Source organism: Poecilia reticulata, linkage group LG2 (assembly GCF_000633615.1).
Source record: "Poecilia reticulata strain Guanapo linkage group LG2, Guppy_female_1.0+MT, whole genome shotgun sequence".
Taxonomy (NCBI): domain Eukaryota; kingdom Metazoa; phylum Chordata; class Actinopteri; order Cyprinodontiformes; family Poeciliidae; genus Poecilia; species Poecilia reticulata.
The window spans coordinates 30,426,764-30,453,801 of NC_024332.1; the positions used below are offsets into that span (position 1 = coordinate 30,426,764).

Here is a 27,038-nt window from a genome sequence, read left to right on the forward strand (position 1 = left end):
CCATTGTCCCAGCCTGGAGCTCTTTCTTTTGAGTCATGCTCCTCATCAGTTATCCAGGTGCATCTTGCTTTGAGTGATTCCATAATTGTTTCCTCTTCTTGATCAGAGAAGATGCCATTAATTGGAAGAAAACAATTTCATTTAAATTTTGAGGGTTTGTTTTGCGAAGCAGGATTCTTCAGCTGTGTAAGGGAATTGTTCAGATGTTTTTTTTCCCCTCACAAAATAATACAACTAAGCTTGAATGTTTCAACATGATGACTATTTTATATTTACTATGTGTGTAAAGCTTAAAATAATAATAATAATTTCATTTGGCATTCAAGGAAAAAAGCTAATGAGAAACAAAGATAATGAGAGGGATTATCCATCTGTCTGTCCATATCACTCACAGTCTCCTGATGAGGTGTTTCCAAGTCACAAATGTGTCATGGTGAAATGTTTGTATACCTTTGTTGTGGGGGAAAAGGTCTAATTTATTTTTAGGTTTTAATGATTTCTTTATTTGAAACATCGTTTCACATAAGAGAAATAACGATGACATAACAGAAAACAAAAACAAAACAAAAAACGTCTTTGCATGATTAGAGCAAGTATGAATTAATAGTATAAACTATGTATGTATGTATGTATGTATGTATGTATGTATGTATGTATGTATGTATGTATGTATGTATGTATGTGTGTGTGTGTGTGTGTGTGTGTGTGTGTGTGTGTGTGTGTGTGTNATGTATGTATGTATGTATGTATGTATGTATGTATGTATGTATGTATGTATGTATGTATGTATGTATGTATGTATGTATGTATGTATGTATGTATGACATAAATAAGAACATGCCACATAGCAATGCACTGCATTTAATAAAATAAAAACTTTTAATGAATAACAGCATGTATATTTAATTTATATGTAACAGCCAATAATACTAAAATGCAGATCAAAATGTTGAAATAAAAAAATAGGCATATTATTTAAAAATATATATTTTTAAAACAGTCTGTGAAAATAAAATAAAACCATCTAGAGTCTGGGGGACAGACAGCCCGTTTTTTTTGTGTAATATATGTATATCAATTTTTTTTTTTTATCAAAGTCGAGTTAATTCCAAAGCTAATTTAACTCTTATAAGGCTGTAAACCAATATAATATTTCTGTATAATATCCCAGTTTTTGACTAATAATTGGTTTGAAATAAAAAGTAAAATAGCTGACTACGTACATCCTGTTTCCACGAAAACATGTTCACCCGGAAGTACTCCATTTTCCGCGGGTCTTTTGGGACAATAACACAGTGTGCAGAAATGGCGGGTAAGGGGCTAAATGTTTACGTTTTATAGTCATTCAGCATTCATTTACGTATATTTCGGTCCTCTATAGATGTCAGGACTCCTCTTCGCCTGCTCGAAGCGCATACCTGACATGTAATGTCTTCAAAACACCGCAAAAAACGAGCTAACGTCACCTAGCAAATGAAGCACAGGGGTGCCTGTAAGCTAACGTTGCTTTCAGACTCATGGCATCACATTTTCGGTTTTAGAAACACTAATATTCAAATCTAAGCTGGGTGTAGCTGTATTAATAAATGCGAAGTTCTCGCTGTGTTGGAATGATGCTATTTAGTCGGCTGACAGCTCTCCTGCTGTATCTTCTCGAGTGAAAAAAAGTACTTTGTAATTGATTTACAAACTATATTATGGATCCATGGGGTTTCAGCCCAGCTTTTCTGTGGTTACATGTCTTTGTAGACCTTCTATAAGCACAGAAACTTGGCATTTTATTAACAATCAGATGTAAAGACACTTAGAGGACGATATAAATATGATTTAAGGTACAAATGATTTCAGAAAGGTACATATTAATAATGTTAACAGAGTAACAGTTTTCATTCCCAATGTCTTTTTTTGTATAAAGAGCTACTGTCAATGCATAGCTATGAAAAAGTATTTGCTCAGTTAGAGGACTCTTATTTATTTTTTTCACACTTTAAGGTTTCAAGTAACTAGCAAAATTCTAACATCAGAAAATAATCAAATTGAATGCAATAAGGGATTTTAAATGAGTATTCACATTGCAATTCTAGAAAAAAATATGTCTAAACCAACCTATTCCTCAGTGAAAATTTATATCAAATTTATAAACTTGATTACAGAGGCCTGATTATGTACCTGTAGAATCATTGCATCCTTTAAATACAACCTTAGACAAAATGAAGTAGGTAAAAGTATCTGTCAAAGAATCATGCTTCTATTAAAAAGACTCAATACAAATGTAGAAAGTTTTGGAACACCATACTCAGAGTCAGACGTGACTGACTCATGTGGTGTGTTTGATTGATGGTCGTCAGAACCTTGACAACTTGGGCTAACTGATGAAACCATAATTTATGTTTTTTACTAAAAGATCTCAGGGAGAAAGTCAGTCTTAAGGTGTGTTTGAGGACAGTATCCTAAAGAGCCTTAAGCACAGAAATAAGGGCACTTCTCAATGTTTAAAAAAATTAAATAAAGACTTTAGATTGGTCTAGTTATAGTTAAATCTGAGTTTACTTAATGGAACTTAAATCTGATTGAGATGGTGTGTGGTAATCTTAGATAGGCCATTTTTGCTTGAATCCTTCCAGTGGTTAAATTACAACTATTCCTCCATGGCATTGAATTCACGCACTGACCTTCTCAAACAGGTCAGTGCGTGACCTGTTGCATACGACATGAATGTCGTATGCAAAGTTACTGCATACGACATTCATGTCTGAGTCCAGTGTTAAGAGTGGCACAACTTGTTTTTAGGTTCATGGTGTGATTATTTATTCACTTAGGGCCAGATTGAGTTGGATATTTTTTCCCGTTTGTTAATTGCATCATTTGAAAACTCCATATTTTTATTTTCTCAGGTTTCTAAAATCTGTTTGATCTGAAACATTAAAATTTAGACAAAAATTTTGCTTTTCATTTGTTTGTTAATTGGGCTTCATGTGCACATTCAGAAGATAATGATAGTTGTATTTATTCATGTGACCTCCAGACATCAATGTTATTTGATCTACAAATGTTGACATATGGAGCTCAGGAACCAGTTAGTGTGGGCTGTAATTCAGTAAAAAATATATAAAACACAATCATATATGCATAAGAAGAAAATTACTGCATTTCTGTCAAAATAAAAAGCGGAGAGCATTTCCTTGGCAACAGTTGTGTTTTATGGACACCCACAGATGTAAATGCGATGGAGAAGAAACTGGCTGAATACAAGTGTGACACAAATGAAGCGACCTGCCTGAAGTTAGGTAGGTGTTTTAATTTTTGATTACATATGCTCATTTATTTATTAAACATTTTTATTTTACTCTCTGAAGCTCTCATACTAATCAGTGATCTGTTGCTGTTAGTGCGATTTCCTGAAGACGTTGAGGATGATGGCACCACATTCCACCCAGAGTACAGCCACCAACTATTTGGAGATGAGTGAGTTTTTTCCCCCCCCCAGTATTATGTACTTAAAGTTGAATTAGTAAGCAAAACCTGACACAAGGAAGTATTTACCTCTGCTGCTCTGTCTGCAGTCTCTGTACATTTTCTTAAAGCTGACAGTATGAGTCAAAATGATGCTTGTGCAGCCGTGATAAACCCATTCTGTATCTTTATCAAAAAACAAATATTTTATTATTTGCTTAAAGATTTTACAGGGAGATCAAACTTATCACTTTCCTGTGTGCCGTTTTATAATTTTTCTATTTTTCATTGAGTACTAAAAGGAGCTATCTGGCTTTGAGACGCTTGATCCTGCATCAGCTGGGAACAATCGATACCAGTAGTTATACCAGCCCTCCCCCCGCACCTTCCCTCTCAGCTCCTCCAGACTAGCGGCAGCTGCAATTAGCCAACAGCTGATTTTAGCTGCGCATCTGCTGAGCTTATCATATAAACTAAATCTCAGTGCAATGCTCCAAAGAAAGTTGTTAGAGGCTTAATGGAGAAGCGTTGTACGATGAGTGTCCGAAAGAGCAGGAGCTTCTTAAAGAGACAGAGACACGATTTCAAGGCATTAAATTGCAAAGTCTAATGTCTTTTAATTCATGTTTAATATATAAGGCATTTTTATAACAACTCAAGGTAACAGTTACTTGATAGTACTATAAATGTCTGGAAAATACACAATGCTGCCCCTTTAACAAGACGAGGGGGAAAAAAAGTGTTGCAACTGTTCCTACATAGCTTCGTTTTCTTTTGTGTTCTTACTTATGCTCTTTCAGATGTGCATCATATTTATAAGCGCTTGTAGTCCTCATAAACTGTCTTGACTTGGCTCGTGCAAGTGCCTAACAACCCGAGCTCTTGGAGAAAGCTGGAAAGCCGCACACATCCCAGGCCTGGGGACAGCATGTAAAATCCTCACAGGGAGGATCCAGTCAGCCGGCATGTTGGATTTGTGAAACATCTTGCTGGGAGGCAATAGTAACACAGAAATTCCCTCATTAGGACGGTTCTTGCTGCTTTATGACCATACATAACATCCTGTCTTGTATATGATTTTGTTTATATGCTGCATTACCGCAGATACTCAGAATATGGCTTGAACAAACTTTCTCACAAGCTTCTTTTAATATTTTGTTTGACATCTGCTAGTGATAAAAATGGTACATTGTGATCCTTTTTTAATGTGTTTTTCCACCTACATTTGCACTTTTATTTCAGGCAATTAGAAGCTGGTTTAATAATTAGAGATGATGACATGCACATTTATGTTTTTTATTAGGATTAAGTAAATTATTTGTAATTGAAACAAAGAGCTTTAGGACAGTTTAAGCCTTTCATTTAGATTAAATTGTGTATTTAAAGAGATTTTAAAGCAGTTTCACGTCTCATTGCACGATATCAGAACAAGTTTTCCATTAAGTGACGATGAACCTAACCAAATGTACATAGCTTTTCAGTAAGCTCATCATTGTTTTCAGATTTTTTTTATTGTTTTTTTTTTCTTTTTTTGCATCTGGGGCTGTAAAGATCACACATTCTGTCAGAACACGTGATTTTCCTTTTTTTCATGTTAGATAAACAAAGAGGAGCCAGATGTAGACACATCAGCACAGATTTACTTCCAGTGTCTGTGGGATCTTACAAAACATTGCAGAGTTCCAGGATTCCAATAATTTGCTCCACTAAAGAGACGTTGAACTCGAGCGGCTCTGCGTTGTTGGCGGTGACACCTGTCTCTGGGCACGGACATACAGTAGCGTGCCGCTCTGCTCTAAATTGCGCTTCCAAATTAGTCAAAACTAGGATCGGTTATTTTTGCGCTCGCTGCAATCAACTCAAAAGGAACTCTGTAATTGGGGCATTAATTATTTCAGCAAGCGTTAATTGCTGGTAAACCTTAATCACACAGTTGCATAATGATGAATCTGTTTTGCCAAAATGTATTTGTTTCTTTCATTATCATATCACAATGCAGCACAGTGAAATTGGTGACCCTAGCAAGCATTCACTATATCCAGCCAGGTGTATATTTAATGATGGCGGATGCAAAAATGATAATCAGATGCTTTAATGAGACTATGCATGAAGCAGCAAATTTTATAATACTGTGTTTGTGAGTCTCTTGTATAGATGCAAACTCACTTGGACTTGTAATCTAACTGGAGTTGCTCTCTCCACAGTGAGGTCGCTTTTGGGTACAAAGGTCTTCAGATTCAGCTCTTCTACACCGCCGGAAACCTGAGCACACTCTTCAAAGTGAAATACTCATCGAAAGTTACAGACACATTTGATTGTGTCGAGGTAAGAAAATTGTTTTATTGAAATTTGACTCCTTTACATGTGGAGTTCTTCAGAGTTTTATTCTAGGCCCTGTCTTATTTTTGGCTCTATATATCTATACTTTGGACATCAATTTCTGATATTTATTTTGTAAACATATCCAAAAGTCGGGAGTACCGAGTGTAAATCCAGGAAGTAGATTCTGTGTTCTGAGACTGCATAAAACACAGATAATATATTCATATATGTGTTGTGTGTGTGTTTCTAGCTACTATTTCAAGCAAAATCATCTGAGAAGTATACTGAATGATTGATAGTTACATTAGGTTGTATGAAAAAACGTACTAATATCTTTATATTAATGAGTTTGTATAATTTGCTGGCATCCCACAATGCAACGGAAACCTGGCTATGGGAAGGTGGTTAACTCACGCTTGCAGCATACCCGAACCAGTGAAGCAAGATGGTGGAAGCACCATGCTGTCAGGATAGAGGGAAAGATGAATGCAGTAAAGTACAGACACATCCTGGATGAAAACCTGCTGCAGAACGCTCTTGACCTCAGACTGAGGCAATAGTCATTGTTTCAGGGGGACAGGGACCCCAAACACACAGCCAAGATATCTAAGGAGTGGCTTCAGGACTACTCTGTTGTTGGCCTTGAGTAGCTTAACCAGAGGCCAGACTTGAACGTCCATGGACAGATGTGAAAATGGATGTGAACCAACATTTCCCATCCAACCTGATGGAGCTGAAGAGATTCTGCAATTAAAAACGGGTGAATCTGCCCAAAAACAGCAGCTGTACCAGGCTAGTGGCAGCATGTTTAAAGAGACTGGAGGATGTGATGACTGCCACAGGTCTGTTAAGAATACTTGTGTACATCTAATCTAAAAATATATAATAATAAAAATGTATAAAAAACATTTTGTGTAATGGGAATTTGCGTGTGAAGTTTTGAGAAATCGATTCAATCCATTTTGAAATAAAACGGCAGAAGAAGTGAAAGTCTGAATAGAAATATATATAAATAATCTCCAGGGTTGAGCTTTTGGTCAAGAACTTATCCCTGAAGATGCTTGAATATAATTGATTTATGTTTCTCTGATAGCTGAATTGGTTTTTGCTGAACTTAATTAAAAGAATCAGAGTCAGCTTAAATACAGAATTTAACTCTAAAGTGAAATTTTGCACCCTGTTCTTTTATTACTTGATAACATTAACCAGGTAAGGAGGAAATACCAGCATTAATCAGTCAACTAAAACCTGTGGCATCCCACTTCTCCTTACATCTTGTGCTATTTTGAAAGAAATGGCAAAGTTGTAAATGCAACAGAAGACGATCTTTACTCTTTGCCTTTATGGTCTCATCTAGGGCTGCATTATTAAAGGAACATGGGGCATTTTGTGATTAATCCAGCCTTTCCTTACTTCTATCTCTCTTTTCCATCATCATGGTCTCCTTTCCAGAGCGTTAGCATCTCTATCACCAAGCTGTAGCTCAGGTGTGGACAGTCAATGCCCTCCCAAGGGGATACGTATATCACTGACGAGCACATTTTGAATGCATGGCGCCCAAATTGTTTGAGCCTGCCAAAAAATAGCACAATTTTATGTAAAGTGCAGCTCTAGCATTAACCAATTAAAGATTCATGTCATTATTAGACGTGTTGGTGAGCAGAGTTTGGAGCCGTCATGCAAACTGGAAAGCGCTCCGACTTCAGCGCTGACCCCGGCGCGTTGGTTCACCTTGTCAAGGGTTTGAGTGCAGCTGCAGGGAGCGAGGGGAGCTGCAAGGTTCAGGCTGCGTCTGAAGAGTGTTTGTCTCTGAGTGTGTGTGGAGACGGTCGGGGTGCGGTGCAGCTGGCGAAAGATGAGGGGGTTGATGCAGCTGCTTGTTACATTGATTCAAAACTCTGACCAGAACTCACCTTCTAACATAAGAAAAAAGACATCCTCACTGCTGGAAATCTTCCAGAAAACTAATTTAAAGCCACGTCATTATGTCGGTCCAAACATCTTTTAAATGTTTGTTTTTAATCCACATTAATGTCTTAAACTGTGACTTCTGATCAGATGAATATAATTATTCAACGCTGCACCGGCCCTCTGAATGGAATTACCAGATAAAATTACAACAATACGACAAATTAGATACTTTGTACTTGCCTTTGTGCTTATTGTTAGAAATAAAAGACATCAACAAACTGCTGCAAAGGAACATTGTTGAGTTAAATTCAGGACAAAACGAGGCGCCTATTCTTGGAGGCTGCGCAATTTAGTGTCTAGTAGGTAGGAGAGTGGGCCGGACAAAGCGACTTGTTTGTCCATGGTCTTTTAAGTGTGGTCCTCGTCCCCCCAGAAATGTGGCTGAACAATCACAATAGTTAAGAGGCATTCAGCTGCAGGTGCATTACTTCCAGTTAGATATTAGCTGATGTCTGAAAGGGGGGAGAATTAGCAGAATGTTGCATTAGCCTTTTGTGGCGCATTTTGCTCAGACCTTCTTCATTTCCCGGTTTTCAAAGCTGAGCAGCAAGGGTCTCTGTGCTCCAATAATGCCCATCACACATGTAAATGGTGTGAAAGGGCTTCTTAGCAAAGTGTTCTCATGTCAATCCTTGTGGAAATGGATACAATGCAAACATCACAGCTGAACTAACCACACGTTGTACTGAGTAAAAAGTCCGTGGGTAGGGGCCCTTTGTCTCTGGGGCTCTTTGAAAACGCGGGGGCAAATACGTTTGATTGGGTTCACTTGGCAGGATTAGAGGAGAGGGCTCCATTATGGATGCCCAAAGGTTTGTTAAGCTGAGATCAATTCATGGGGTTTTCTTCCTCAGTGAGAAGCAGAAATGTGTTTATTGTGGCAACTTCATCACATATTCATGGTTTAACATAAGTAGTAAATGTACGGATTTAAGTGGCCTTGTTACCGTTGGGGAGGTGGGGGCTCTGCTCAGCTGACAGTTTTAATTACCTAATGGGTTTCTATTCAGCCACTCTAAAAATGTACACTTGCAGATTTATTTTTGCAGCTTTAACTTAATAAAGAGAGAAAACACTTTCTAGTTTCTTCTGCATTTCATTCAGCTTTTTCACGTTTTTCTCATTTTACATGCTTAATCAATAATTATAGATATTTAACGTGATAGCACAACAAAAAGTTTTCTAAATAAAAACCATGAGAAATTCGTTGTGCGTCTGAGTCAATGCTTTGCAGACCCGCTGCAGGGTGTAATTACTGCTTTAGCATCATGTGCCTACCAGCTTTGCACGTTTAGCTATGTTTACGCACATTCTTTGCAGAATCACTGAACCAGATTGGATGCAGAGTTTGTGTAACAGAAAAACAATTTTCGCTGAGTCTAAATCGGATTCAGGCCTGGGCTTTGACTGGACCGCTCCAACACATGAAAACGCTTTGACCTAAACCAGTTGAGCAAAGAACTGCTTGTACTGCAATAAATCGTAACTACATAAATGTCATTGATTTAGACTCACCATACCAGTAATGCATTTAGTGATAATTGTGGTTTAATGCAGCAGAAAGTCTTTTAGGAAGAACCTCTTTACCAGAATTAAGTTGTTCTTACCAACAGCAGATGGAGCTGGATGCAACTTTTTAAGATTAGACTATGGTCCTAAGATGGAAAAAAGACGGGGGGGTTTCCCAGTAGCTGGATGTAGTGACCTCTGTGTGGAGATCTATGTTTGCAATTAATTCAAAGAAGAAAGACATTACCACCAGTAGATAGTATTTTATTTAAATGTTAGTATATTAGATATTACTGCATTCACCAACATCACTGCATATTGTGTGCTTTACTGATAGCTATAGAGCCAAAAATAATTGGAAATAAATTGTAATATTAAGCTTGTAGGTAAAAATGTGCAGTAAAACATGTGAGATTTGAGTTTTTTTTAATCTCTTAATTCTTAAAAATACTTGATTACAATGTAAACTAATATATTTAGGTGCTGCTTAAAGATACGAAAGAGAAGTAGGAAAGGATGAAAAGCCTGTCACAGGTTGGGGTCTCGTATGAGACATGAGGTCCTTCCTCCACATGTTTGCTGTGCTCCTTATAAGGCTTACGGCAGCTTTCTTCTTGTCACTTTTCTACAACCAATAGTTGCAGACAAATTCTCCCACCTGAGCTCTTGATCTTTGCAGCTCCTCCAGAGTCATCCTGGGCCTCTCTGCTTCTCTTATTAATGCTCTCCTGACCAGACCTATCAGTCTGTTTACTACTCAGGTGATGCCTGAAGGTAATTGCTTGTCCTGGATTTTATTTTGGGGTGTCAGAATGAATGGTTCTGAATATAAATGTGCTTGCCACTGTTTCTTGGTGTTGGTTTGTCACAAATAGGCCGGTAACAATAACAAATGTTGCTGCATGATAAAGTTGATAAAGTTATTACAATAAACGATAATATTGTTGTTTTCAGACCATTTTCAAATAACATAATAGTGATAACATAGCAGTGTAAGTACAGCCTCTCAAAGATCACCAAACATTTTACTTTGGAACTGGGAGACATTTTAAATATCAAAAATAAATAAAACAACCGAAACAACAAATAAAATGGAGACAGAAGTCTCTGTAAACAAAATTGTCCTTCAACCAAGGGTTAGTTGAGACCAGAGGAGGAGAGAGACTAGTTACATTAACTTGTACTTTGTACTGTTTATTTTGACTCAGATAATTTTATTTTGAATTATTGCTACTGTTATTTGAGTAAATTTTCTTGATACTTTCTTGAACTTGAATTAAGAACAAGCTTGTTTTGGACCAAAATTCACCAGACACAGACTCACACCTTTAGGTTTTAAAAAAGTTTCTTAAGTTTTGTGTTAAAAGAAATTGATTCAGAACTTGTTTTTTTTTTTTCTCCTTTTCCTGATTTTATTTTGTAATGATGTCATAAATTGTTCTCATTTTGGTCCTTAAAATACCAACATTTCCACGTAACTCTATATTTTAAACCATCTGATGGTGGGACGTTCTAAGATTGTCGTAAGGGGAAAATCGGGACAAAATAAAAAAAAGACGGGCTTAAGGGAGGAGTGAACTATTGCATTACATTATTGCATTGCTGTGCTCGTCTTCTCTGTCTAAATCTAATGATTATCGAAGGGCAATATAGTACACTGCTCAAAAAAATAAAGGGAACACTTTAACATTTAAGTGAACACTGAAGTGTTCCCTTTATTTTTTTTGAGCAGTATACAGTATATAGACTTCATAATCTGTACTCTTTTTGGTTGAATGTAGTTTTGGTTTCATGTTGTGTTTAGTTTTGATTCAAGTGCATTTTTTGTTGATGGAAACTGAGAGTCCATTTTATTTTTGTTTTTGGTTGTTTTGTTTATTTTGTTTACCAGGTCCAGTGTTTAGTGTTCTTTTGAAAATAAAGCGTATCTATTTTTGGCGATATCGCACCTATTATTATGTCATTACCATTACATCAGTTTAAAATGGTTTTCAAACAATATTATTGTTAGTCGCAATAATTTTTGAGACAATTAATCTCCCGTGACAGGCGTAGGTGCTAGTTGTTTTGCTAGGCCCAGTATGTGTTTCTTCACTAAGTTGGGTTTTGGTTGCGGTATCCAGGCCGACGATGTCGAAGGGAAGATCCGGGAGATAATTCCCGCTGGTTTCACCTCCAACACCGATGACTTCATCTCTCTGCTGGAGAAGGAGGCCAACTTCAAGCCGTTCGGCACCATGCTCCACTCATACACAGTCCACAACGAGGAGGCAGAGCAACTCACCTACCAGATTCACAAGGTACAGACGCCTCGTGCTCCCCTCCTCGCCTGTTGAGCCAGTTTTGAAACTTTTTTTCTTTTCTTTTCTGATGTTTTGCTCCAGGCTGACATCAGCTGCTCCGGATTCCAGGAGTACCACGAGCGCCTGCAGACCTTCCTCATGTGGTTCATCGAGACTGCCAGTTTCCTCGACATAGACGACGATCGTTGGGACTTCTTTCTTGTGTGAGTGCCCTCCTTAATTGACACCAATACCTCCCTCCCTTCCCCTGCCTGCCCACCCCCAATGCTTTACCCTAAAGCTTATATTGTGTCATTGAAAAACAAAGCCCCCTTTTGAGGCGCTTGTGACCAATTACCAGGCCAGTTTGATTATATTTCCCCCTGTTGGAGAATTGTTGATCAGCCAAGAGCTTCCTTTGTACCCAAAGCCCTTTTCAGATTTTTGGGGGGCAAAGAGCTGAATTGAATACTGTTGTCTTTTGAAACACTGAACAATGTCGTAACAGTAAAAAGAGCCTCTGCCAGTGTTTTCTTTACCCTGGCACCTATTAGAAGCGACAATGGGCAAAAAGGACTGAAGTGATCTGGAGGAGCTCAAACCCTCCTCCAGTCCCTTCTCTTCCTCTAAGTTGCAGTACTCCAATTAAGTGCATAATGTATTCAGGTTGCAGCAGGTGTACCAATCGGGGCTCGAACGCGCCGGCGTAAGACAGGGGGGGGGGGGGTCAGTGTGGATGTGGGAACAGAGAGGCTAAAACGGACACTGCTCCGGGAGTGTGCCTGTAATTGACCTGTTTGCCTTTGTGTTTTATCTGCAGATTTGAAAAGTACAATAAAGACGGGGAGACTCTCTACGCCACTGTTGGCTACATGACAGTTTATAATTACTACGTATACCCAGACAAAACCCGACCACGTGTAAGGTAATTGCTGGGGCAGCGCGTGCCTTCCCATTCTATTGTATTAAAAAAAGGAGTGGAAAATTATACATTTCTTTATCCTCTTCCCAAAGAGCCCAAATTACTGGCTTCTATAGCCAGCCATTCATCCAGATTTTGTTTCAGAACCAAACCAGGGGGATTTGTATCTGAAAACAACTGTATAGATGAGCTTTTTATGTGATTTGATTTGTTGCATTGACGAATCAGTATAAAAGTCTATTATTTGCTGCTTTCAATCAAGGAATTTCTCTTTCTCAGAAAAACAACAACTTACATCACTCACACATTTTTTTCTATTTTTATTTTTTTTTTCTCCTCATTTCCCTTTAACTGAGCAGCCAAATGCTGATCCTGCCTCCTTTCCAAGGAGAGGGCCATGGCGCTCAGCTCCTGGAGGCCGTGCACAGGTTTTACTGCAGCCTGTCAAAAGTACAGGACATCACAGGTGAGCATCACTTGTCTTTGAAGACTGGACGGACTCATTTGTATTTAAACATTTGTGCTTAAACTATCTTTTTTTTTCTGCTGTATCACTGGCTGGTTAAAAAGGCAAGCTTTGAACTGAAAGCTTTTCCTAGGAGTAACTTAACGCTGAAAGTTTGATTACAATTGATTTTCACGTTGTTTTTTTACAAAGACAGGAGGAAAAATCTCTACATAGTTTACATGCAAAAGACATGAAAAATAACTTGGGAAATGCAAAAAAATAAGATATTAAAGTGTTTCCAAGCCATATCCACTAAGTGAAAGCATTTTCAGATAAAAGTGACCGGGTTGTGTTGTAGAGAGCCTCTTCATTTGCACACAGAAGCTTTTGTTGCTGTGAACGATGCCCCCTAAAAACCCATGTGAACTTCCTGCTGATGTTTCAGACCTTGTGTGTCCAAGTCCAGAACTCGACATCTACTATCCTGCAACTTGTAGATGAATCCCTTCCTGAATCAAATGAATGACTTGTTGCTGGGCTAAAAGATGCCGATAAGCCAATTGATTCAGGCTTGTTGGTGAAGGAAGGGATGTAAAACTTGCAGGATGGTAGATGTCGAGAACTAGACTTGAGCAGCTCTGTTCTGGGCAGTTATCAGTGTGTTAAAAGACTTGGTGGAAAAACTTAAACTGTGGTGTTTTGAGTGTTGGGGGCTCAAAGGTGCAGTTTTGTCCATTCTTTCTTATTACATTTTCATTTTTTTCATATTTATTCTGCAGGTTCTGGTAAGTTTTGGTGATTTTCTCAGTATTTCCATGTGCAACACCGTAATCTCAAAGGCCTGCATAGACATTATTTTTAATAGGATACTATTATTAAGGGATCATGCTTATGCATTCTAGCTGCGGTGCGCAAATGCTTCTAATTAAAATCTTAAGTAAATTTAAAAAATTATTAAATGTTATAACTCATATCATCCAAGTACCTAAAGAGTCGCTGATGGTGATTCTCTGGGAAGGAAAGATCTCCGGTAGCAGATCTTTCTTAAAATATGGGGGGAAAAGTTACAATTTTTTTCTGTTTTGTGTTTCTGGATAATGTGTCAGATTTAGAGTTCAGCTTCAAAATACTAAAAAAAAAAAAAAAAATTGGAAAAGGTGAATTATTGAAAACTCGATCAATTCAAACCCAAAATAAGGTTTACAGTAACTAGGAAATAACTTGCTTAGGTAAGTGGGAACGTAGCTCCAGGTGTTAAAGATGGATTCATGCTCTGGAAATCACATGAGTTTTTCTAAACGGCTGCAGTTTGCACAGCCCAGAGCTCTGTTGTCCCATTAAATTCAGATTTAATGGAACTGCATTTACTTTAACTACTATTATATATTTAAGTTTATTTTATCTTTTTATCTTAAGTAGAAAATATGTAGAGGAGGATGAGGATAACGCCTAATAACCTTCTTGTCAATCTTAGAGTTGTTGGCTTTCTACGAGTTTTTCCAATTCTTCCAGTTATCCCAGCTCTTTGCTGCACTGTCAAAGTTTCTGCCCATATAGGAGGAAAATGAATCGAAAACCTGACCAGTCACATCGACTCATGTTAATGGTCTGATTCTGTGTCTTTACAGCTGAAGATCCCTCAGAGAATTACGTGAAGCTGAGAGACTACGTTCTGACCAAGCTCTGCCAGAAACTGCCGTCCTTCGATGCGGACAAGCTGCACCTCGGCTTCTCCGCCGACATGATCAGAGAGGCCCAAGAAAAGTTGAAAATCAACAAGGTGCTGCAAAAAAAAACAAAATATATTAATAAAAAATTAATTGATCATTTTTATTTTAAAAAATTGCATCAAAACCATGAAATCTGTCTAATTTTACTCAATGTTATCACACCACAGCAGTCTAATACAGACACATGCCAGTTGAGTCATAATGGGTTGAATTAAAATTTTAATAAAACAAAAGACATCATGCCAACCGTTCTTTTTTTGTTGTTGTTGTTCCCTGCAGAAACATGCGAGGCGAGTTTATGAAATCCTGCGTCTAAGAGCAACAGACATGAGCGACGAGGAGAAAGCCAGAGCGTACCGGTTAGAGGTGAAGAAGAGGCTCTTTGGGCCCTATAGGGTGAGGTTATAATTACGTCGGCATGGAGTCGGCTTTCAGAGCGCCACTCTGAGCGATTTCCATATGTATTCAAATATATGTGAATGTCAGATTGTCTCTGCTGTCAAACATGGATCCAGTGTGTAGTCCTCCACCTCTTTTTAGCATAACATTACATCTGATTGATTGGGAGAAGACGAATGGTGCATTCGCAGTGCTCGCTTGATCGGCTCACAGTCTTGTATTGTCACTATTTATTATGTTACCTTTTTAAAACAGCAGAAAAATTGATCTACAGGCCTGTGAAAATTGATAGATTACCAGTGGCGCATTGTTAGAGCCACAATGGGGCGCACCAGGCGTCTGTGGTTTTGCTGCGGCTCAGGCTTTTTTCTATTCAGGCATGTCATTAGCCGGGATTTGCATTTCTTTGGGAGAAATCATTTCATGATCGTGCATTTGAAGCACTTTGTCGTGGGGGGGAGGGAAAAAAAACCTGCAACTATTCAGAATTTGGCTCTTTTGAAAGCCAACGCACTTTTATCTCATGTTTTTGTTGTTGTTTTTTGTGCTCTGGGTGAGTTCCACAGAAAATACAGAAACTCCTCTGAGTCCGTGTTTCAGACTCGACATGGGAAACACTGAGTTGATGTGTGCACCAGAATAACTCCCTACATCCTGTTTGCCTGTGACATGTTCTGTTTGAGCTGCTCAGTGAAACTTTGCATACCATCCATTAGAGAATTTGCTGTCAGCGGGGAAACCGCACGTCTCGGGCAAAAGGCAGAGACTGACACTGAAAAGACCTATGTGGCAAAGCGGGACGGAGGAATTCCTTGGGAGAGTGGCAGCGAGGGATCTGGTGGCCAGATGCAGAGGGATTTTTTTTTTTTTTTTTTTGCTTCCCTCAGGAGATTTTAGCTTGTAGTCAGTTGAATGACAGAGGCCACAGCCCTGCGAATGTAAGAGGGGTTGTTAATTTCTGCTCTGAGCTCCAGTTCCCTGGTGAACGTGTTGGCCAGCATGGGTGAGCAGCTTTCTCCACACGCAGCACATCGTTCAGGTCTCACTGCGTCTGCGTTTTCTCTTGCAACCTGCTGAAACCCTGGGAAATTAACAACACTGTCGCAAATTTTGTTTCATTGTCCCTTAAGTATTCATTTGTCTTGGCTAATGACTTTGCTGCCTGTTAGTTCAGTGGTAGTTCAGACACAGCGTTTGTAGTTGAGTACCAGGGTTTTCCAGGTTGAGGTCATTTCAAAAATGACAGTAGTTTGGAAAAATATTTATATTTCTAGACTTTATTTCCTGCAGCCTCAATTTATCTGTTCACCTGAGCATCAGTCATCAATGGATTTATTCATTTATTATTCTGTCCCTCATCCAATCATTTACTCACCCACCATCCTTTTGCCTATCCGTCCGTCCATACATTAAGCCTGTCGCAATAAGCAATTTATCAAATAATCACAGTATAAATTAAAATGAACTCAATAATTTCCATTGTGATTATTCATATTTTTTGAATGACAATTTTTTTTAGAGACATCATAATTCATTTTATTTATGGTTTCGATTATGTGTGTTGTTTATTTCAGTTGTATTTATTGCTTTTGGTTGTCATGTTTATTTTTCAATATTTGAGTTCTTTGCTAAATGAAAGTTTATCGGTCTGTAGGAACGCAAACTTGGTTGTTATGAGACTTGAAAATGATCTCAAAACAACAATATTAACATTTATCGCAGTAATTACTGGGAAACTATCATCAAATGTATTATCGTGACAGCTGTATTACCCATCAATTCTAATGTAAAAGTATCTATTAATTCTGAATCATTTTCTCATTTGTTTGTATTAACAGTCGTCCAAAAACATACTAAAAATATTTAAAATTAGAGTCTTGAGGGGAAAGAAAAGTATATTTTAATACTAAGAGAATGCTGGATTCTGCTCCGACTCTTCTGATCAGTTACTGGTCCCGATCAGGTTCTTGTAGTTATTGGGTCGCCTTTGTGATATTTGTTTTACGAAGGTGCCACGAGTGTGAAAGCTCCAGATTCCTCACCGCTGGTTCATAGTTTGGCGGTAGAAATGACGAGGCTAATCTGGGACGTTTGTCTCTGCCGGTGCAGAAAAACCAGAGGGAGCTGGCGAAGATGAGGAAGTGCTTACGGCCAGAGGAGCTGGTGTCCCACATGGGCCAGCTGGACACGCAGACGCAGCACGAGGAGCTGGAGAAAAGCTACCAGCTCGCCCTGGAAGACTACAGGAGAATCATCGAAAGGCTAGCGTCGCAGGCCTGATCCCGCTGGGCCAGAGTCCGGTCTGTACAGAAGCCCTCGTCGCCGCAGCACTCGCGCTGCAGCCGACATGACGCTGGTCGAGTCCTGCCTGATTCCCAGCTGATGTTTCTACACCAGAGGAAGTAATTCATTCAGGTTGAGTGGGGAGGGGGGGGGCTTCCTGTTTCTTCCATGTGTTTGATCACATTGTGCGATATGATATGATGTGTTATATTTTCACATGGAACCACAAGTTCACTATCCTTCAAATAAACTCAATTTATTCTCCATTATTTTCTTAACCTCTGCCATCTGCAGTTTCAGGTGTTTTTGAAGGACTTCATTGTAAAAATTAAAAAGTGTTTTGTATGTTGTTCAAATGGCGGTCATTCTTAAGAAAACAAATAAAACGGAGTAACCAAATCTGACTTTTTTTTTTTTTTACTTTTGTTTTCATTTACAAGGTTACGGGTTTATGTTTTTACAGATATGATGTTCTGATGTGGAGACATTGTTCTGTTGAACATAATTTATTGGGATGTATGCGATAGGTGAATTAGAGGGAAAAAAATACATGGTTGACACTTTGAAAGAAAGTCCGAGGAGTTTGACTTTTTTATTCATCCTTTATCCGGTGATACCCCAAAATGAAACCCAGATATGTCGTGAAGAACTGTTTTCAGAGAGCATCGTAAACACCAAGGAACAAAGCAGGTAAATAGAGATAGAGTTGAGATGTTTAAAGAATGGTTGGATTATGAATTAATAGTTTGAAGGTCACCGAGAGCTCTTTAACCCATCATCTGAAAAAAAGATCAAAACATATTCATGTACAAATGGCCTAGTCAAAGGCCTTAATCCAACTGAGGATCTTTGGCAAGACTTGAATACTGATGTTTTCCCTCAAATCTGACTGAGATTAAGTTGCATATACAGTGGGGCAAAAAAGTATTTAGTCAGCCACCAATTGTGCAAGTTCTCCCACTTAAAAAGATGAGAGAGGCCTGTAATTTTCATTATAGATGTACCTCAACTATGAGAGACAAAAGGAGAAAAAAAATCCAGAAAATCACATTATATGGCAATATATGGTGGAAAATAAGCATTTGGTCAGCTACAAACAAGCAAGATTTCAGGCTCTCACAGCCGTGTAACTTCTGTAAGAGGTTCCTCTGTCCTCCACTCGTTACCTGTATTAATGGCACCTATTTGAACTCGTTATCAGTATAAAACACACCTGKCCACAACCTCAAACAGTCACACTCTAAACTCCACCATGGCCAAAACTAGAGAGCTGTYAAAGGACACCCGAAACAAAATTATAAACCTGCACCTAGCTGGGAATACTGAATCTGCAATAGGTAAACAGCTTGGTGTAAAGAAATCAACTGTGGGATCAATTATTAGAAAATGGAACACTTACAAGACCACTGATAATCTCCCTCGATCTGGGGCTCCACACAAGATCACACCCCGTGGGGTCAAAATGATCACAAGAACGGTGAGCAAAAATCCAGAACCACATGGGGGAACCTAGTGAATGACCTGCAGAGAGCTGGGACCAAAGTAACAAAGGCTACCATCAGTAACACACTACGCCGCCAGGGACTCAAACCTGCAGTGCCAGACGTATCCCCCTGCTTAAGACAGTACATGTCAAGGCCCGTCTCAAGTTTGCTAGAGAGCATTTGGATGATCCAGAAGATGACTGGGAGAATATCATATGGTCAGATGAAACCAAAGTAGAACTTTTTGGTCAAAACTCTACTCGTCGTGTTTGGAGGAGAATGAATGCTGAGTTGCATCCAAAGAACACCAGGCCTACTGTGAAGCATGGGGGTGGAAACATCATGCTTTAGGGCTGTTTTTCTGCAAAGGGACCAGGACGACTGATCCGTGTAAAGGAAAGAATGAATGGGGCCATGTATCGTCACATTTTGAGTGAAAACCTCCTTCCATCAACAAGGGCATTGAAGGTGAAACATGGCTGGGTCTTTCAGCAGGACGATGATCCCAAACACACCACCCGGGTAACGAAGGAGTGGCTTCGTAAGAAGCATTTCAAGGTCCTGGAGTGGCCTAGCCAGTCTCCAGATGTCAACCCCATAGAAAATCTGTGGAGGGAGTAGAAAGTCCGTGTTGTCCAGCGACAGCCCGAGAACATCACAGCTCTAGAGAAGATCTGCATGGAGGAATGGGCCAAAATACCAGCAACAGTGTGTGAGAACCTTGTGAAGACTTACAGAAAACGTTTGATCTCAGTCATTGCCAACAAAGGGTATATAACAAAGTATTGAGATGAACTTTTGTTATTGACCAAATACTTATTTTCCACCATATTTTGCAAATAAATTCTTTAAAAATCAGAAAATGTGATTTTCTGGATTTTATTTCTCCTTTTGTCTCTCATAGTTGAGGTACATCTATGATGAAAATTACAGGCCTCTCTCATCTTTTTAAGTGGGAGAACTTGCACAATTGGTGGCTGACTAAATACTTTTTTGCCCCACTGTATATATGTATAAATTATTTTTTTTTTATGTGAAAAGTTTGTAGAAACAAACCCCAAAAGTAAAAAGTATTAACTCAAGGGAGATGAATGTAAATGTAGAACATCTTGAAAGTTATAGCTATGGATCGTAATACGGTTGAAAAGTTTGGGTTCTTTAACGTGAGTAGAGTGGTGACTTCAAAATTTTGCACAATAATCAAGCGGGTAAAAAAATTTACATTTTCAGAGGCATTTTTTTGTAAATGATTTTGCTCTCATATCTTGTTTTTCTTTCTCAAGCAGGAGAAAATTAGCTATTCCTTCTTTTTCCTCATTGTTTTTTTTTTCTCTATTCACAGCTATTTTTAGCTTGTCTAAAATAGCTGAATGTAATTTCTGCAGGATCTGTGGGTTTTCCCTCATCCCCAGTCATCATGCTCTTTTGAGACAAATAATGATGTGAAATTGCAAGGATGGAAATCTTCATCCTGTCGAGGCTGCAGCCGTCGCCGTGAATGATGATGCCAGAATAAAAACGAAGTGTGGGACATGCGGATAAATCCCTGTAAAATCGGACATGTAGAAAAGCCTTGTTGTAGAACACAATAGGCTGATTAATTCACTTTCCAGTGTGTTGAGGGATTTTTTTATTTTTTTTTTAGTGGTGTAATTTGTCCGGGAGACCCTCTCAGAGCTAATGTAACTTCTGATTGGTGCTGGCGTTGAGTGTTGAGACTAATGAGCGTTATAGTTTTCAATTGGAAACCCTTTGTGCTGCTGTGTTGCCCCTGCTTGTGCAGATCACTGTGATGAATACCCATCATACTTTATATTACTTTAGCACATTGTCACTAAATGAAGGCTGCGGGTCAATTTTCAATTTTTCTCCCCCTCTCCACTTGAAACAAGACCAAACCTTGGAACTCTTCACATCTCTAATTCAGACTGATTGAATCCACTCATGGTCACCAAGGGCCTCCTCTCACTTTAGTTTTATCTGCTTTTTCTACACTGAGTGAACATTTTGTATCGCGCTGTACAAGCTTAGCACACCGACCTGCTAATGGGAAGTGGGATTATCGTTTAGTGGGTGAACAAGTTTGGATGCTGTGTCATTATTCTCAGGTTTGCTTGTGGGATCTGTGAGGCTCTGCTTAGTTCGTAGGGGATGTGAAACTTACTCTGCCTTACAAAAATATTCATAACTCCTTGAGCTTTTCCATATTTGTCAAGTTTCAACCACAGACTCAGACGTGAACTTTTTTTTATGTGGTCAAACTATATTCATAAAAGTGGCCTAGTCAAAGACCAGACATGAATCTGATCAAAAATAATACACTTGAGCTCTAATGTCTCAGCCACTAAAAATATACATCAAGTTTTCATTAAAGGCAGTTAGACTCCATCAGACAGGCCACTTTATTCGATAAGCAGAACGTGAATTCATGACGCAATATATACCGTATTTTCTGCACTATAAGGCGCACCTAAAAACCTTCAATTTCCTCAAAGCCGACAGTGCGCCTTATAATCTGGTGCACCTTATATATGGACCAATATTGAGTCACAACAGGTCTAGCAACTACGGTAAGCAGCCGCCGACTTCATTTTCCCCCGTAGAAGAAGTGCGCTGTGCATGCTGGGATAGTTGTCAGAACGCTGGTTTGTTAATAAAGTTTCATAATACATTTAAAGCCAGGGGTGTGGGGAGGTGCGGGGGAAGAGAGACGGAGACTGCGGCGGCAGCGTGTCGGTTGGTCTGTGTTACCCAGAAAGCAGTTGGGCACAATATCGCAGCACCGACACCGTGAGTGAAACAATGACTGGGGCAGCCTACTATATAAAGTACTCGGGGAACACTTCTTTACAAATGTAGATGTGTAATAATAGAGTATGGCACAAATTGGCAACCCAAGCTGAAGTGTCTATTCTATGCGCCTTGTAATGCGGTGCGCCTTATATATGAAAAAAGTTTTAAAATAGGCCATTCATTGAAGGTGCGTCTTATAGGGCGGAAAATACAGTAGTTTTTATCACCAGGCATTGCCTCATTGCATACCTCTGCAGGTGGGAAATTCCACCTGCATCTCAGCAAAGGACAGGAAGTCACATCATCTCATCATATTATGATGAAAATGATTTGATTATTTACAGCTAATGTTCACTGACCCTCTCCAACCAATATTACAGAGTAAAAATGTTAGTCTGTAGATACATTCTACTCTTTTCTGACTTTATTTGATTAAAAAAATGTTTTACTTTATGATTGGAAGATGGGAATTCAAAGGGTATGAATACTTTTGCATGGCACTTTTGATAGAGTGACAACTCTACACTGGGAACTTCTAATAAACCAGGCACAGTTTGATCCTGACGTCTATATTGTCCAACACGATGGATCAGAATAACATGAGTCAGTGTCAAACCCGATACAATTAAACTGGAAAGAAAAACTTCCCTGTGTTCAGGGTGGAGGTGTGGCAGGATTCATCTTCAGTTTCAGTCTCCCTGCATTTCATGTGCCAGAAAAGGACAGGAAGTCACATCATTCATTGCTGCCTCTTCCAGATCGTGTTTGTGGATGTTTAATCACTCCAGTAATTGCCCGTCACTCGGACTGAACCAGACAGGAAGGCCGAACGCCACTTCTCCCGTGGAATCACAACAACAGTATCGGGCTCGACTTGAAGATTTGGTTTCGCCTGTTGGCATTTCTGCTTCTGTTCTGTTACTTCGTGGCGCCTCGGCATCTCTGCGGTGAGGCAGATAGTCGGGGGTTTGGACCGGAGCCCGGCTGCACCGAAGGACTTGCTGAACTTGATACCTGTGTGGAGGAGTTCCTCCGTCCTGGCCTCCAGGTTCCCAGGAGAGAGTCCTCCCTCCCCTTTACCAACCTCCTCCCACCACCCTCACCATGTATCCATTTCTTTTGTCCTCCCCAGATACCCCCGGGCTACTGAACCTGCCCATCACAGTCAGCGAACCTGGACGGTTCCTTTTCTTCCCTAAATGAGTCCCCTTTAAGATAATGTTTGATGCGCTGACAGCCGGGACCAAAACAGAGTAAGAGAAACCAGGTTTGACATCTTTTAATTGTGCGTCAGAAAGCCCAGATTGTGCTTTCTTAGGGCTGCATTCAGATCCTGATGCTGATATGGTAATTTGCTCCTGTGAAGGACGCGGCGAAAGTGCTGCTGTCGAGCGTCTGAAGGCAGGAGTCGCAGGAGTCTTATCGGACAGTTTCTCTCACAACAAACATGACATGACTTGTGAAACTGCAGATTTAGACTCCGGGTGTCTCAGTTGGTCAGGTCTGCAAAGATCTTTAATCTCCTGTAACAAGACGTCTCCAACCCCGGTCCACAAGAGCAATTATCCTCCAACTTCTACATGCATCACTTCTCTAATTCACCTGAAGCAAATAAATAGCTCATTTCCAGACTTGTGTAACGTGACTGATGTGCTGAAGAGGAAATTCAAGTGTGTTGGAGCAGGGATGCATCTAAAAGTTGCAAGATAGTAGCATCACGCATTTCTGCATATTTTCTAATCTTACAATGTGTTCTGCTTCATTTTTTATTTATTTTTTGCTTTTGCTACTTTCCTCTCATTTTTACTCCAGCACTCGACTAACACTCTGACAAGTGTCATGCAATTGCTGCTTATGATTGTAAGATTTGATCTCAGTTTGCATCCAGATGTTCTGTGAAGATTACTGAAAATAAAATAAAAAAAAGAAAACTGCACAAAGTGAACACACCTTACCATCAAGGACACACGGTGGTGGCAGTGTCATGCCACCACCGTGTTGATGGGATGAGTTGATGGGAAGATGGATGGAACTGACTAAGGGTCAATCCTGGAAGAAAATATGTTAGAGGCTGAAAATACTTGATACTGGAGGGTCGAAGGATATTTCTATTGAACATTCAGAACCTGAGTGAAGCTGCCACCTTCCCCGCCCCGCAATTTCTTCAAATCAAACGAAATTGCTGCCAAACATTTGTCCTGGTTTGTGCAGCAAAAATTTCTATTTTGTTCCATTAATATCTAATATATTAATAAATGTTTCCAGAGGTCATCAAAGGTCAACCATCATGCCCACATTTACAAAATCAAACAAAATGTGGTGTAAATCAAATCCACTGTGCTACTTTTGTGGCGGTTTGTTCGACAAAATTTTTTTTGTTTGAGTCATTATCATTTTTAAGATAAAAAAAAAAGGTTGAAATATTTCAGAGGGCAAACCAAACAGATATAAACTGATTGTGCTGGTTTAGTTCAGCTAAAATGGTTGGAACACAGTTGATTCACAAGACATTTGTTTGATTTTTGTAAACATGCTCTGGCTGGTTGACCTTTGATGACCTCTGGAAACATTTTTATACTATCTTTAAAATCATAGATGCGCAAACCAGCACAAACTTTTGACACAATTTCACTGATCTGAAGAAAGCGGGAGAGCCAACTTAACTCGGGTGTGTCGAGACTTTCCAGTCTGAACGACTTTTGCATGTTTTGCAAAGAAGGGAGAAAATCTTCAGTCAGTTGACGTGAAAAGTCAGTGGAAACATGTTGAGTTTGCATTTTGCAAGGAGGCAAATTCTGTTTGAAAAAAAATGCTCTCATCACCTCTTACCCTATGACCGCTGGAGATCGGTGCACCAGCCACCTGCCACGCAGACGAGGAGGAACGTTTCTGCTCCAGCACAAACACTGGTCTGAAAATGAGAGAAAAAGCAGCAGAAGTCAAATGAAAGACCTTCAGATATTCAGGAGAACTATTGATGAAAACCACTTTAAAAGAACAGAGGGACGTCTGGATCCTTGAAAGCGACGCATAAAGAAACCTCTGCAGAGTTTTCTGTACGTGAAAAGTGTGTTTGTTGTGATTGATTTCTGTGCGGTTTTGTTTCCCCAATTGGGGTCATGCTTTTCTTTCAAATCAAGACCGCGTTAAGCCGGATTTCTATTCAGATGACATGAAAATAGATCAGTTGTGCACATAATGCGCCGCATTTTGTTAGTCTGATTGACAGCGAGCATGAGCAGACTTGTTATTTTTGCCACAAGTGATGCATGCTTGCAGAATAATCTTTTCCTTCCTCACAGCTCGTTAAATACGACGAAGCTTATTGAAAAGACCTAATTTCCTAAACCGTTTTTTTTTTTTTTTTGTGCTCCTCTCCTTCTGTTGTGCCGTTTTAATTGACTTGAACAAATGCAAACGACCCCTAGCTTTTCAAGTCACCGTGCTTCGTGTAATCACTCTGACTGGAACCTGCTGTGGCATTTGGTTTTCATTTGCTCCATGTGCAGCATGAAATATGACATTAACAGCATCCACCAGGAAGTTGGTTAAAAAAAAAATCCACAGAGGACTCGTTTTCTTTGTGTCTTTAACTAAAAATTACTTGTGAGTAATTATGAGGTGGAGGAAACATTCACGTGTCAGCCTTTTTGCCCAGCGTGGAGGATTTTAATTGTATCTGTGGAAAAAGAGCAATAACAGTGGGCTTTATGTTGTGATCTGCACATGAATGGCCTCCCGAATGAGTCAAAATGTGAGGTTTCTCGTGCTGCTGGGCCTCGTTGGATAAAAATCTCTTAAATGAGCCGTGCCGCTGGAGCTGGACGAACACGTTGGGGTTTTCTAATTCAGACTGTCCCATTAGGCTGTAATTGTTGTTATCTGAAGGTCGGGACCAAGCGGTGAGGGAAGGTGGGGGGGTGGGGGCAGAAGTCAGACTCAGATGGTATCAGGTCCAGGAGACAGGAAGCCTCTCTGAGTAATCATGTCAGCTCGGAGATCTGGGCCGAGATCGAGCCAACTGGACTGAACTCTGCTCGTCTTCTGCTGTGCAAATGCTAGCTTTTGTTTTAGCAGAGTGTTCTGAGAGAGCGCAGATTTAGAGACTTAATTAATATACAAAAGGCATCATAAAAATTTCCATTGAAATGTTCACATTTTGACACGTTGCAGCCACAAATTTTGCTGCTTTTTATTGAGCTTTTATGTACGAGAGCAGCGCAAAGTTTGCGAATAGCAATTAAGAATAAGAAAACTATGGTTTTAAAATGTCTGTTTACAAGTAAAAATCACACTAGCTTGGCTTGCGTCAGTATCTGTCCTCCTGCCGTTGAAGATTTGGGCGAACACAGTCGCAAGTCTTCCATCTTTGCACGTCTTTGACAAATTTTCTTTACTCAAGCTCAGTCAAAACATATGAACAGTGATTTTCAAGTTATACCACATATTCTCAGTTTGACTGAGGTCAGGACTTTGACTAGGCCCTACAAACACATAATTATACATTGCAGCTCAGTCTTTATGTTTAGGGTTGTTGTTTTTTCCAGCACAGAGCCTAGAAAGATCCATGTAGGTTTCATCTAACCAGCTCAGAGCGGCTTCTTCCTCATGACTCTTCATGGCCTGGAGGTAATTGCAAACTGGATATTTCTAGCTTTCTTTCTTTCATTCATTTGTTCTGTAAAGGCCTGTTATGTAAATGTATAAACTAATGGTTGCTCTGTCGACAGATTCTCCAACCTGAGTTTTTTTCTTTTATCTCTGCAGCTCCTCTATGGTTACCATGGATCTCTGGGCTGCTCCTCTGATTAATGTCAGTTTAGGTGAGCAGGCATGTTTTAGCAGGTTTGCAGTTCAGTCGGGCTTCTTCTGTTCTCTGACGTCAGATTGCTCCCTGAGAAAGTGTGCAAATATTTCAGCACGCTTAAAATAAGGCAGAAGTTACTTAAAGTAACTTTTCATCAAGATATAAAACCTTGTTTTAAGCCAATAACTCCTAAATATTGATGAAAAAGAACTAGTTCCACTGGTTGATCTTTTTCACTTACAAAGCATTTTTCCCATGTTAGAAATTAAATAATTTTAAGATTATGTATTTTTGCAGTGTGGAGGAAAACACTCCCAACAGGAAGCGCTTACAACGGGAGCAGCTTGGTTTTGTTGTGAGTCACCAGCCGGACTCCACCTGCCTGCACTAAAAAAACAACACAGGCATTTAAAGAGGTCTTATCCTCAATTCCAGTTTGAACTCAATCAAAATCATTCACAAAAATCCTCTGTGAAAATTTTACAAATCCACATCAGGAGTATTTTTGCTTCACTAACAGAGTAATGGACATGTTTGTGTGGGCGTGAAGGACCCTCCAGTGGCACCGGGAAACGCTCGGTAAGCTCCAAAGAGTGGCTGGATAATGACACGGCTGCTGTAACACTACACATACT

The 27,038-nt window shown here is 39.5% G+C and overlaps 1 protein-coding gene across 2 annotated transcripts; it reads left to right on the top strand.

Annotated features, from left to right (window-relative positions):
* Window positions 1–1,241: 1,241 nt before the first annotated feature.
* On the top strand, window positions 1,242–17,723 carry hat1 (histone acetyltransferase 1). 2 transcript variants are annotated; one of them, XM_008399370.1, is made up of 11 exons: window positions 1,242–1,312; window positions 3,216–3,287; window positions 3,390–3,465; window positions 5,658–5,778; window positions 11,379–11,555; window positions 11,640–11,761; window positions 12,358–12,462; window positions 12,819–12,925; window positions 14,536–14,687; window positions 14,917–15,033; window positions 17,146–17,723. In XM_008399370.1, the coding sequence occupies exons 1-11, from the start codon at window positions 1,243–1,245 to the stop codon at window positions 17,314–17,316; spliced, it is 1,290 nt and encodes a 429-aa protein (XP_008397592.1). In that variant the 5' UTR covers window position 1,242; the 3' UTR covers window positions 17,317–17,723. The 2 variants fall into 2 exon arrangements, with proteins under 2 accessions (XP_008397592.1, XP_008397601.1); XM_008399379.2 differs by lacking the exon at window positions 1,242–1,312 and adding an exon at window positions 1,459–1,492.
* Window positions 17,724–27,038: the final 9,315 nt, after the last annotated feature.

What these genes read in the sequence shown, in the direction of transcription:
- hat1 (XM_008399370.1), top strand. Translation starts at nt 1,243, where the DNA reads ATGTTCACCCGGAAGTACTCCATTTTCCGCGGGTCTTTTGGGACAATA. An exon ending in ACAGTGTGCAGAAATGGCGG is followed by an intron (nt 1,313 to 3,215) that starts GTAAGGGGCTAA and finishes GGACACCCACAG; the next exon opens with ATGTAAATGCGATGGAGAAG. An exon ending in CGTTGGGACTTCTTTCTTGT is followed by an intron (nt 11,762 to 12,357) that starts GTGAGTGCCCTC and finishes TTTTATCTGCAG; the next exon opens with ATTTGAAAAGTACAATAAAG.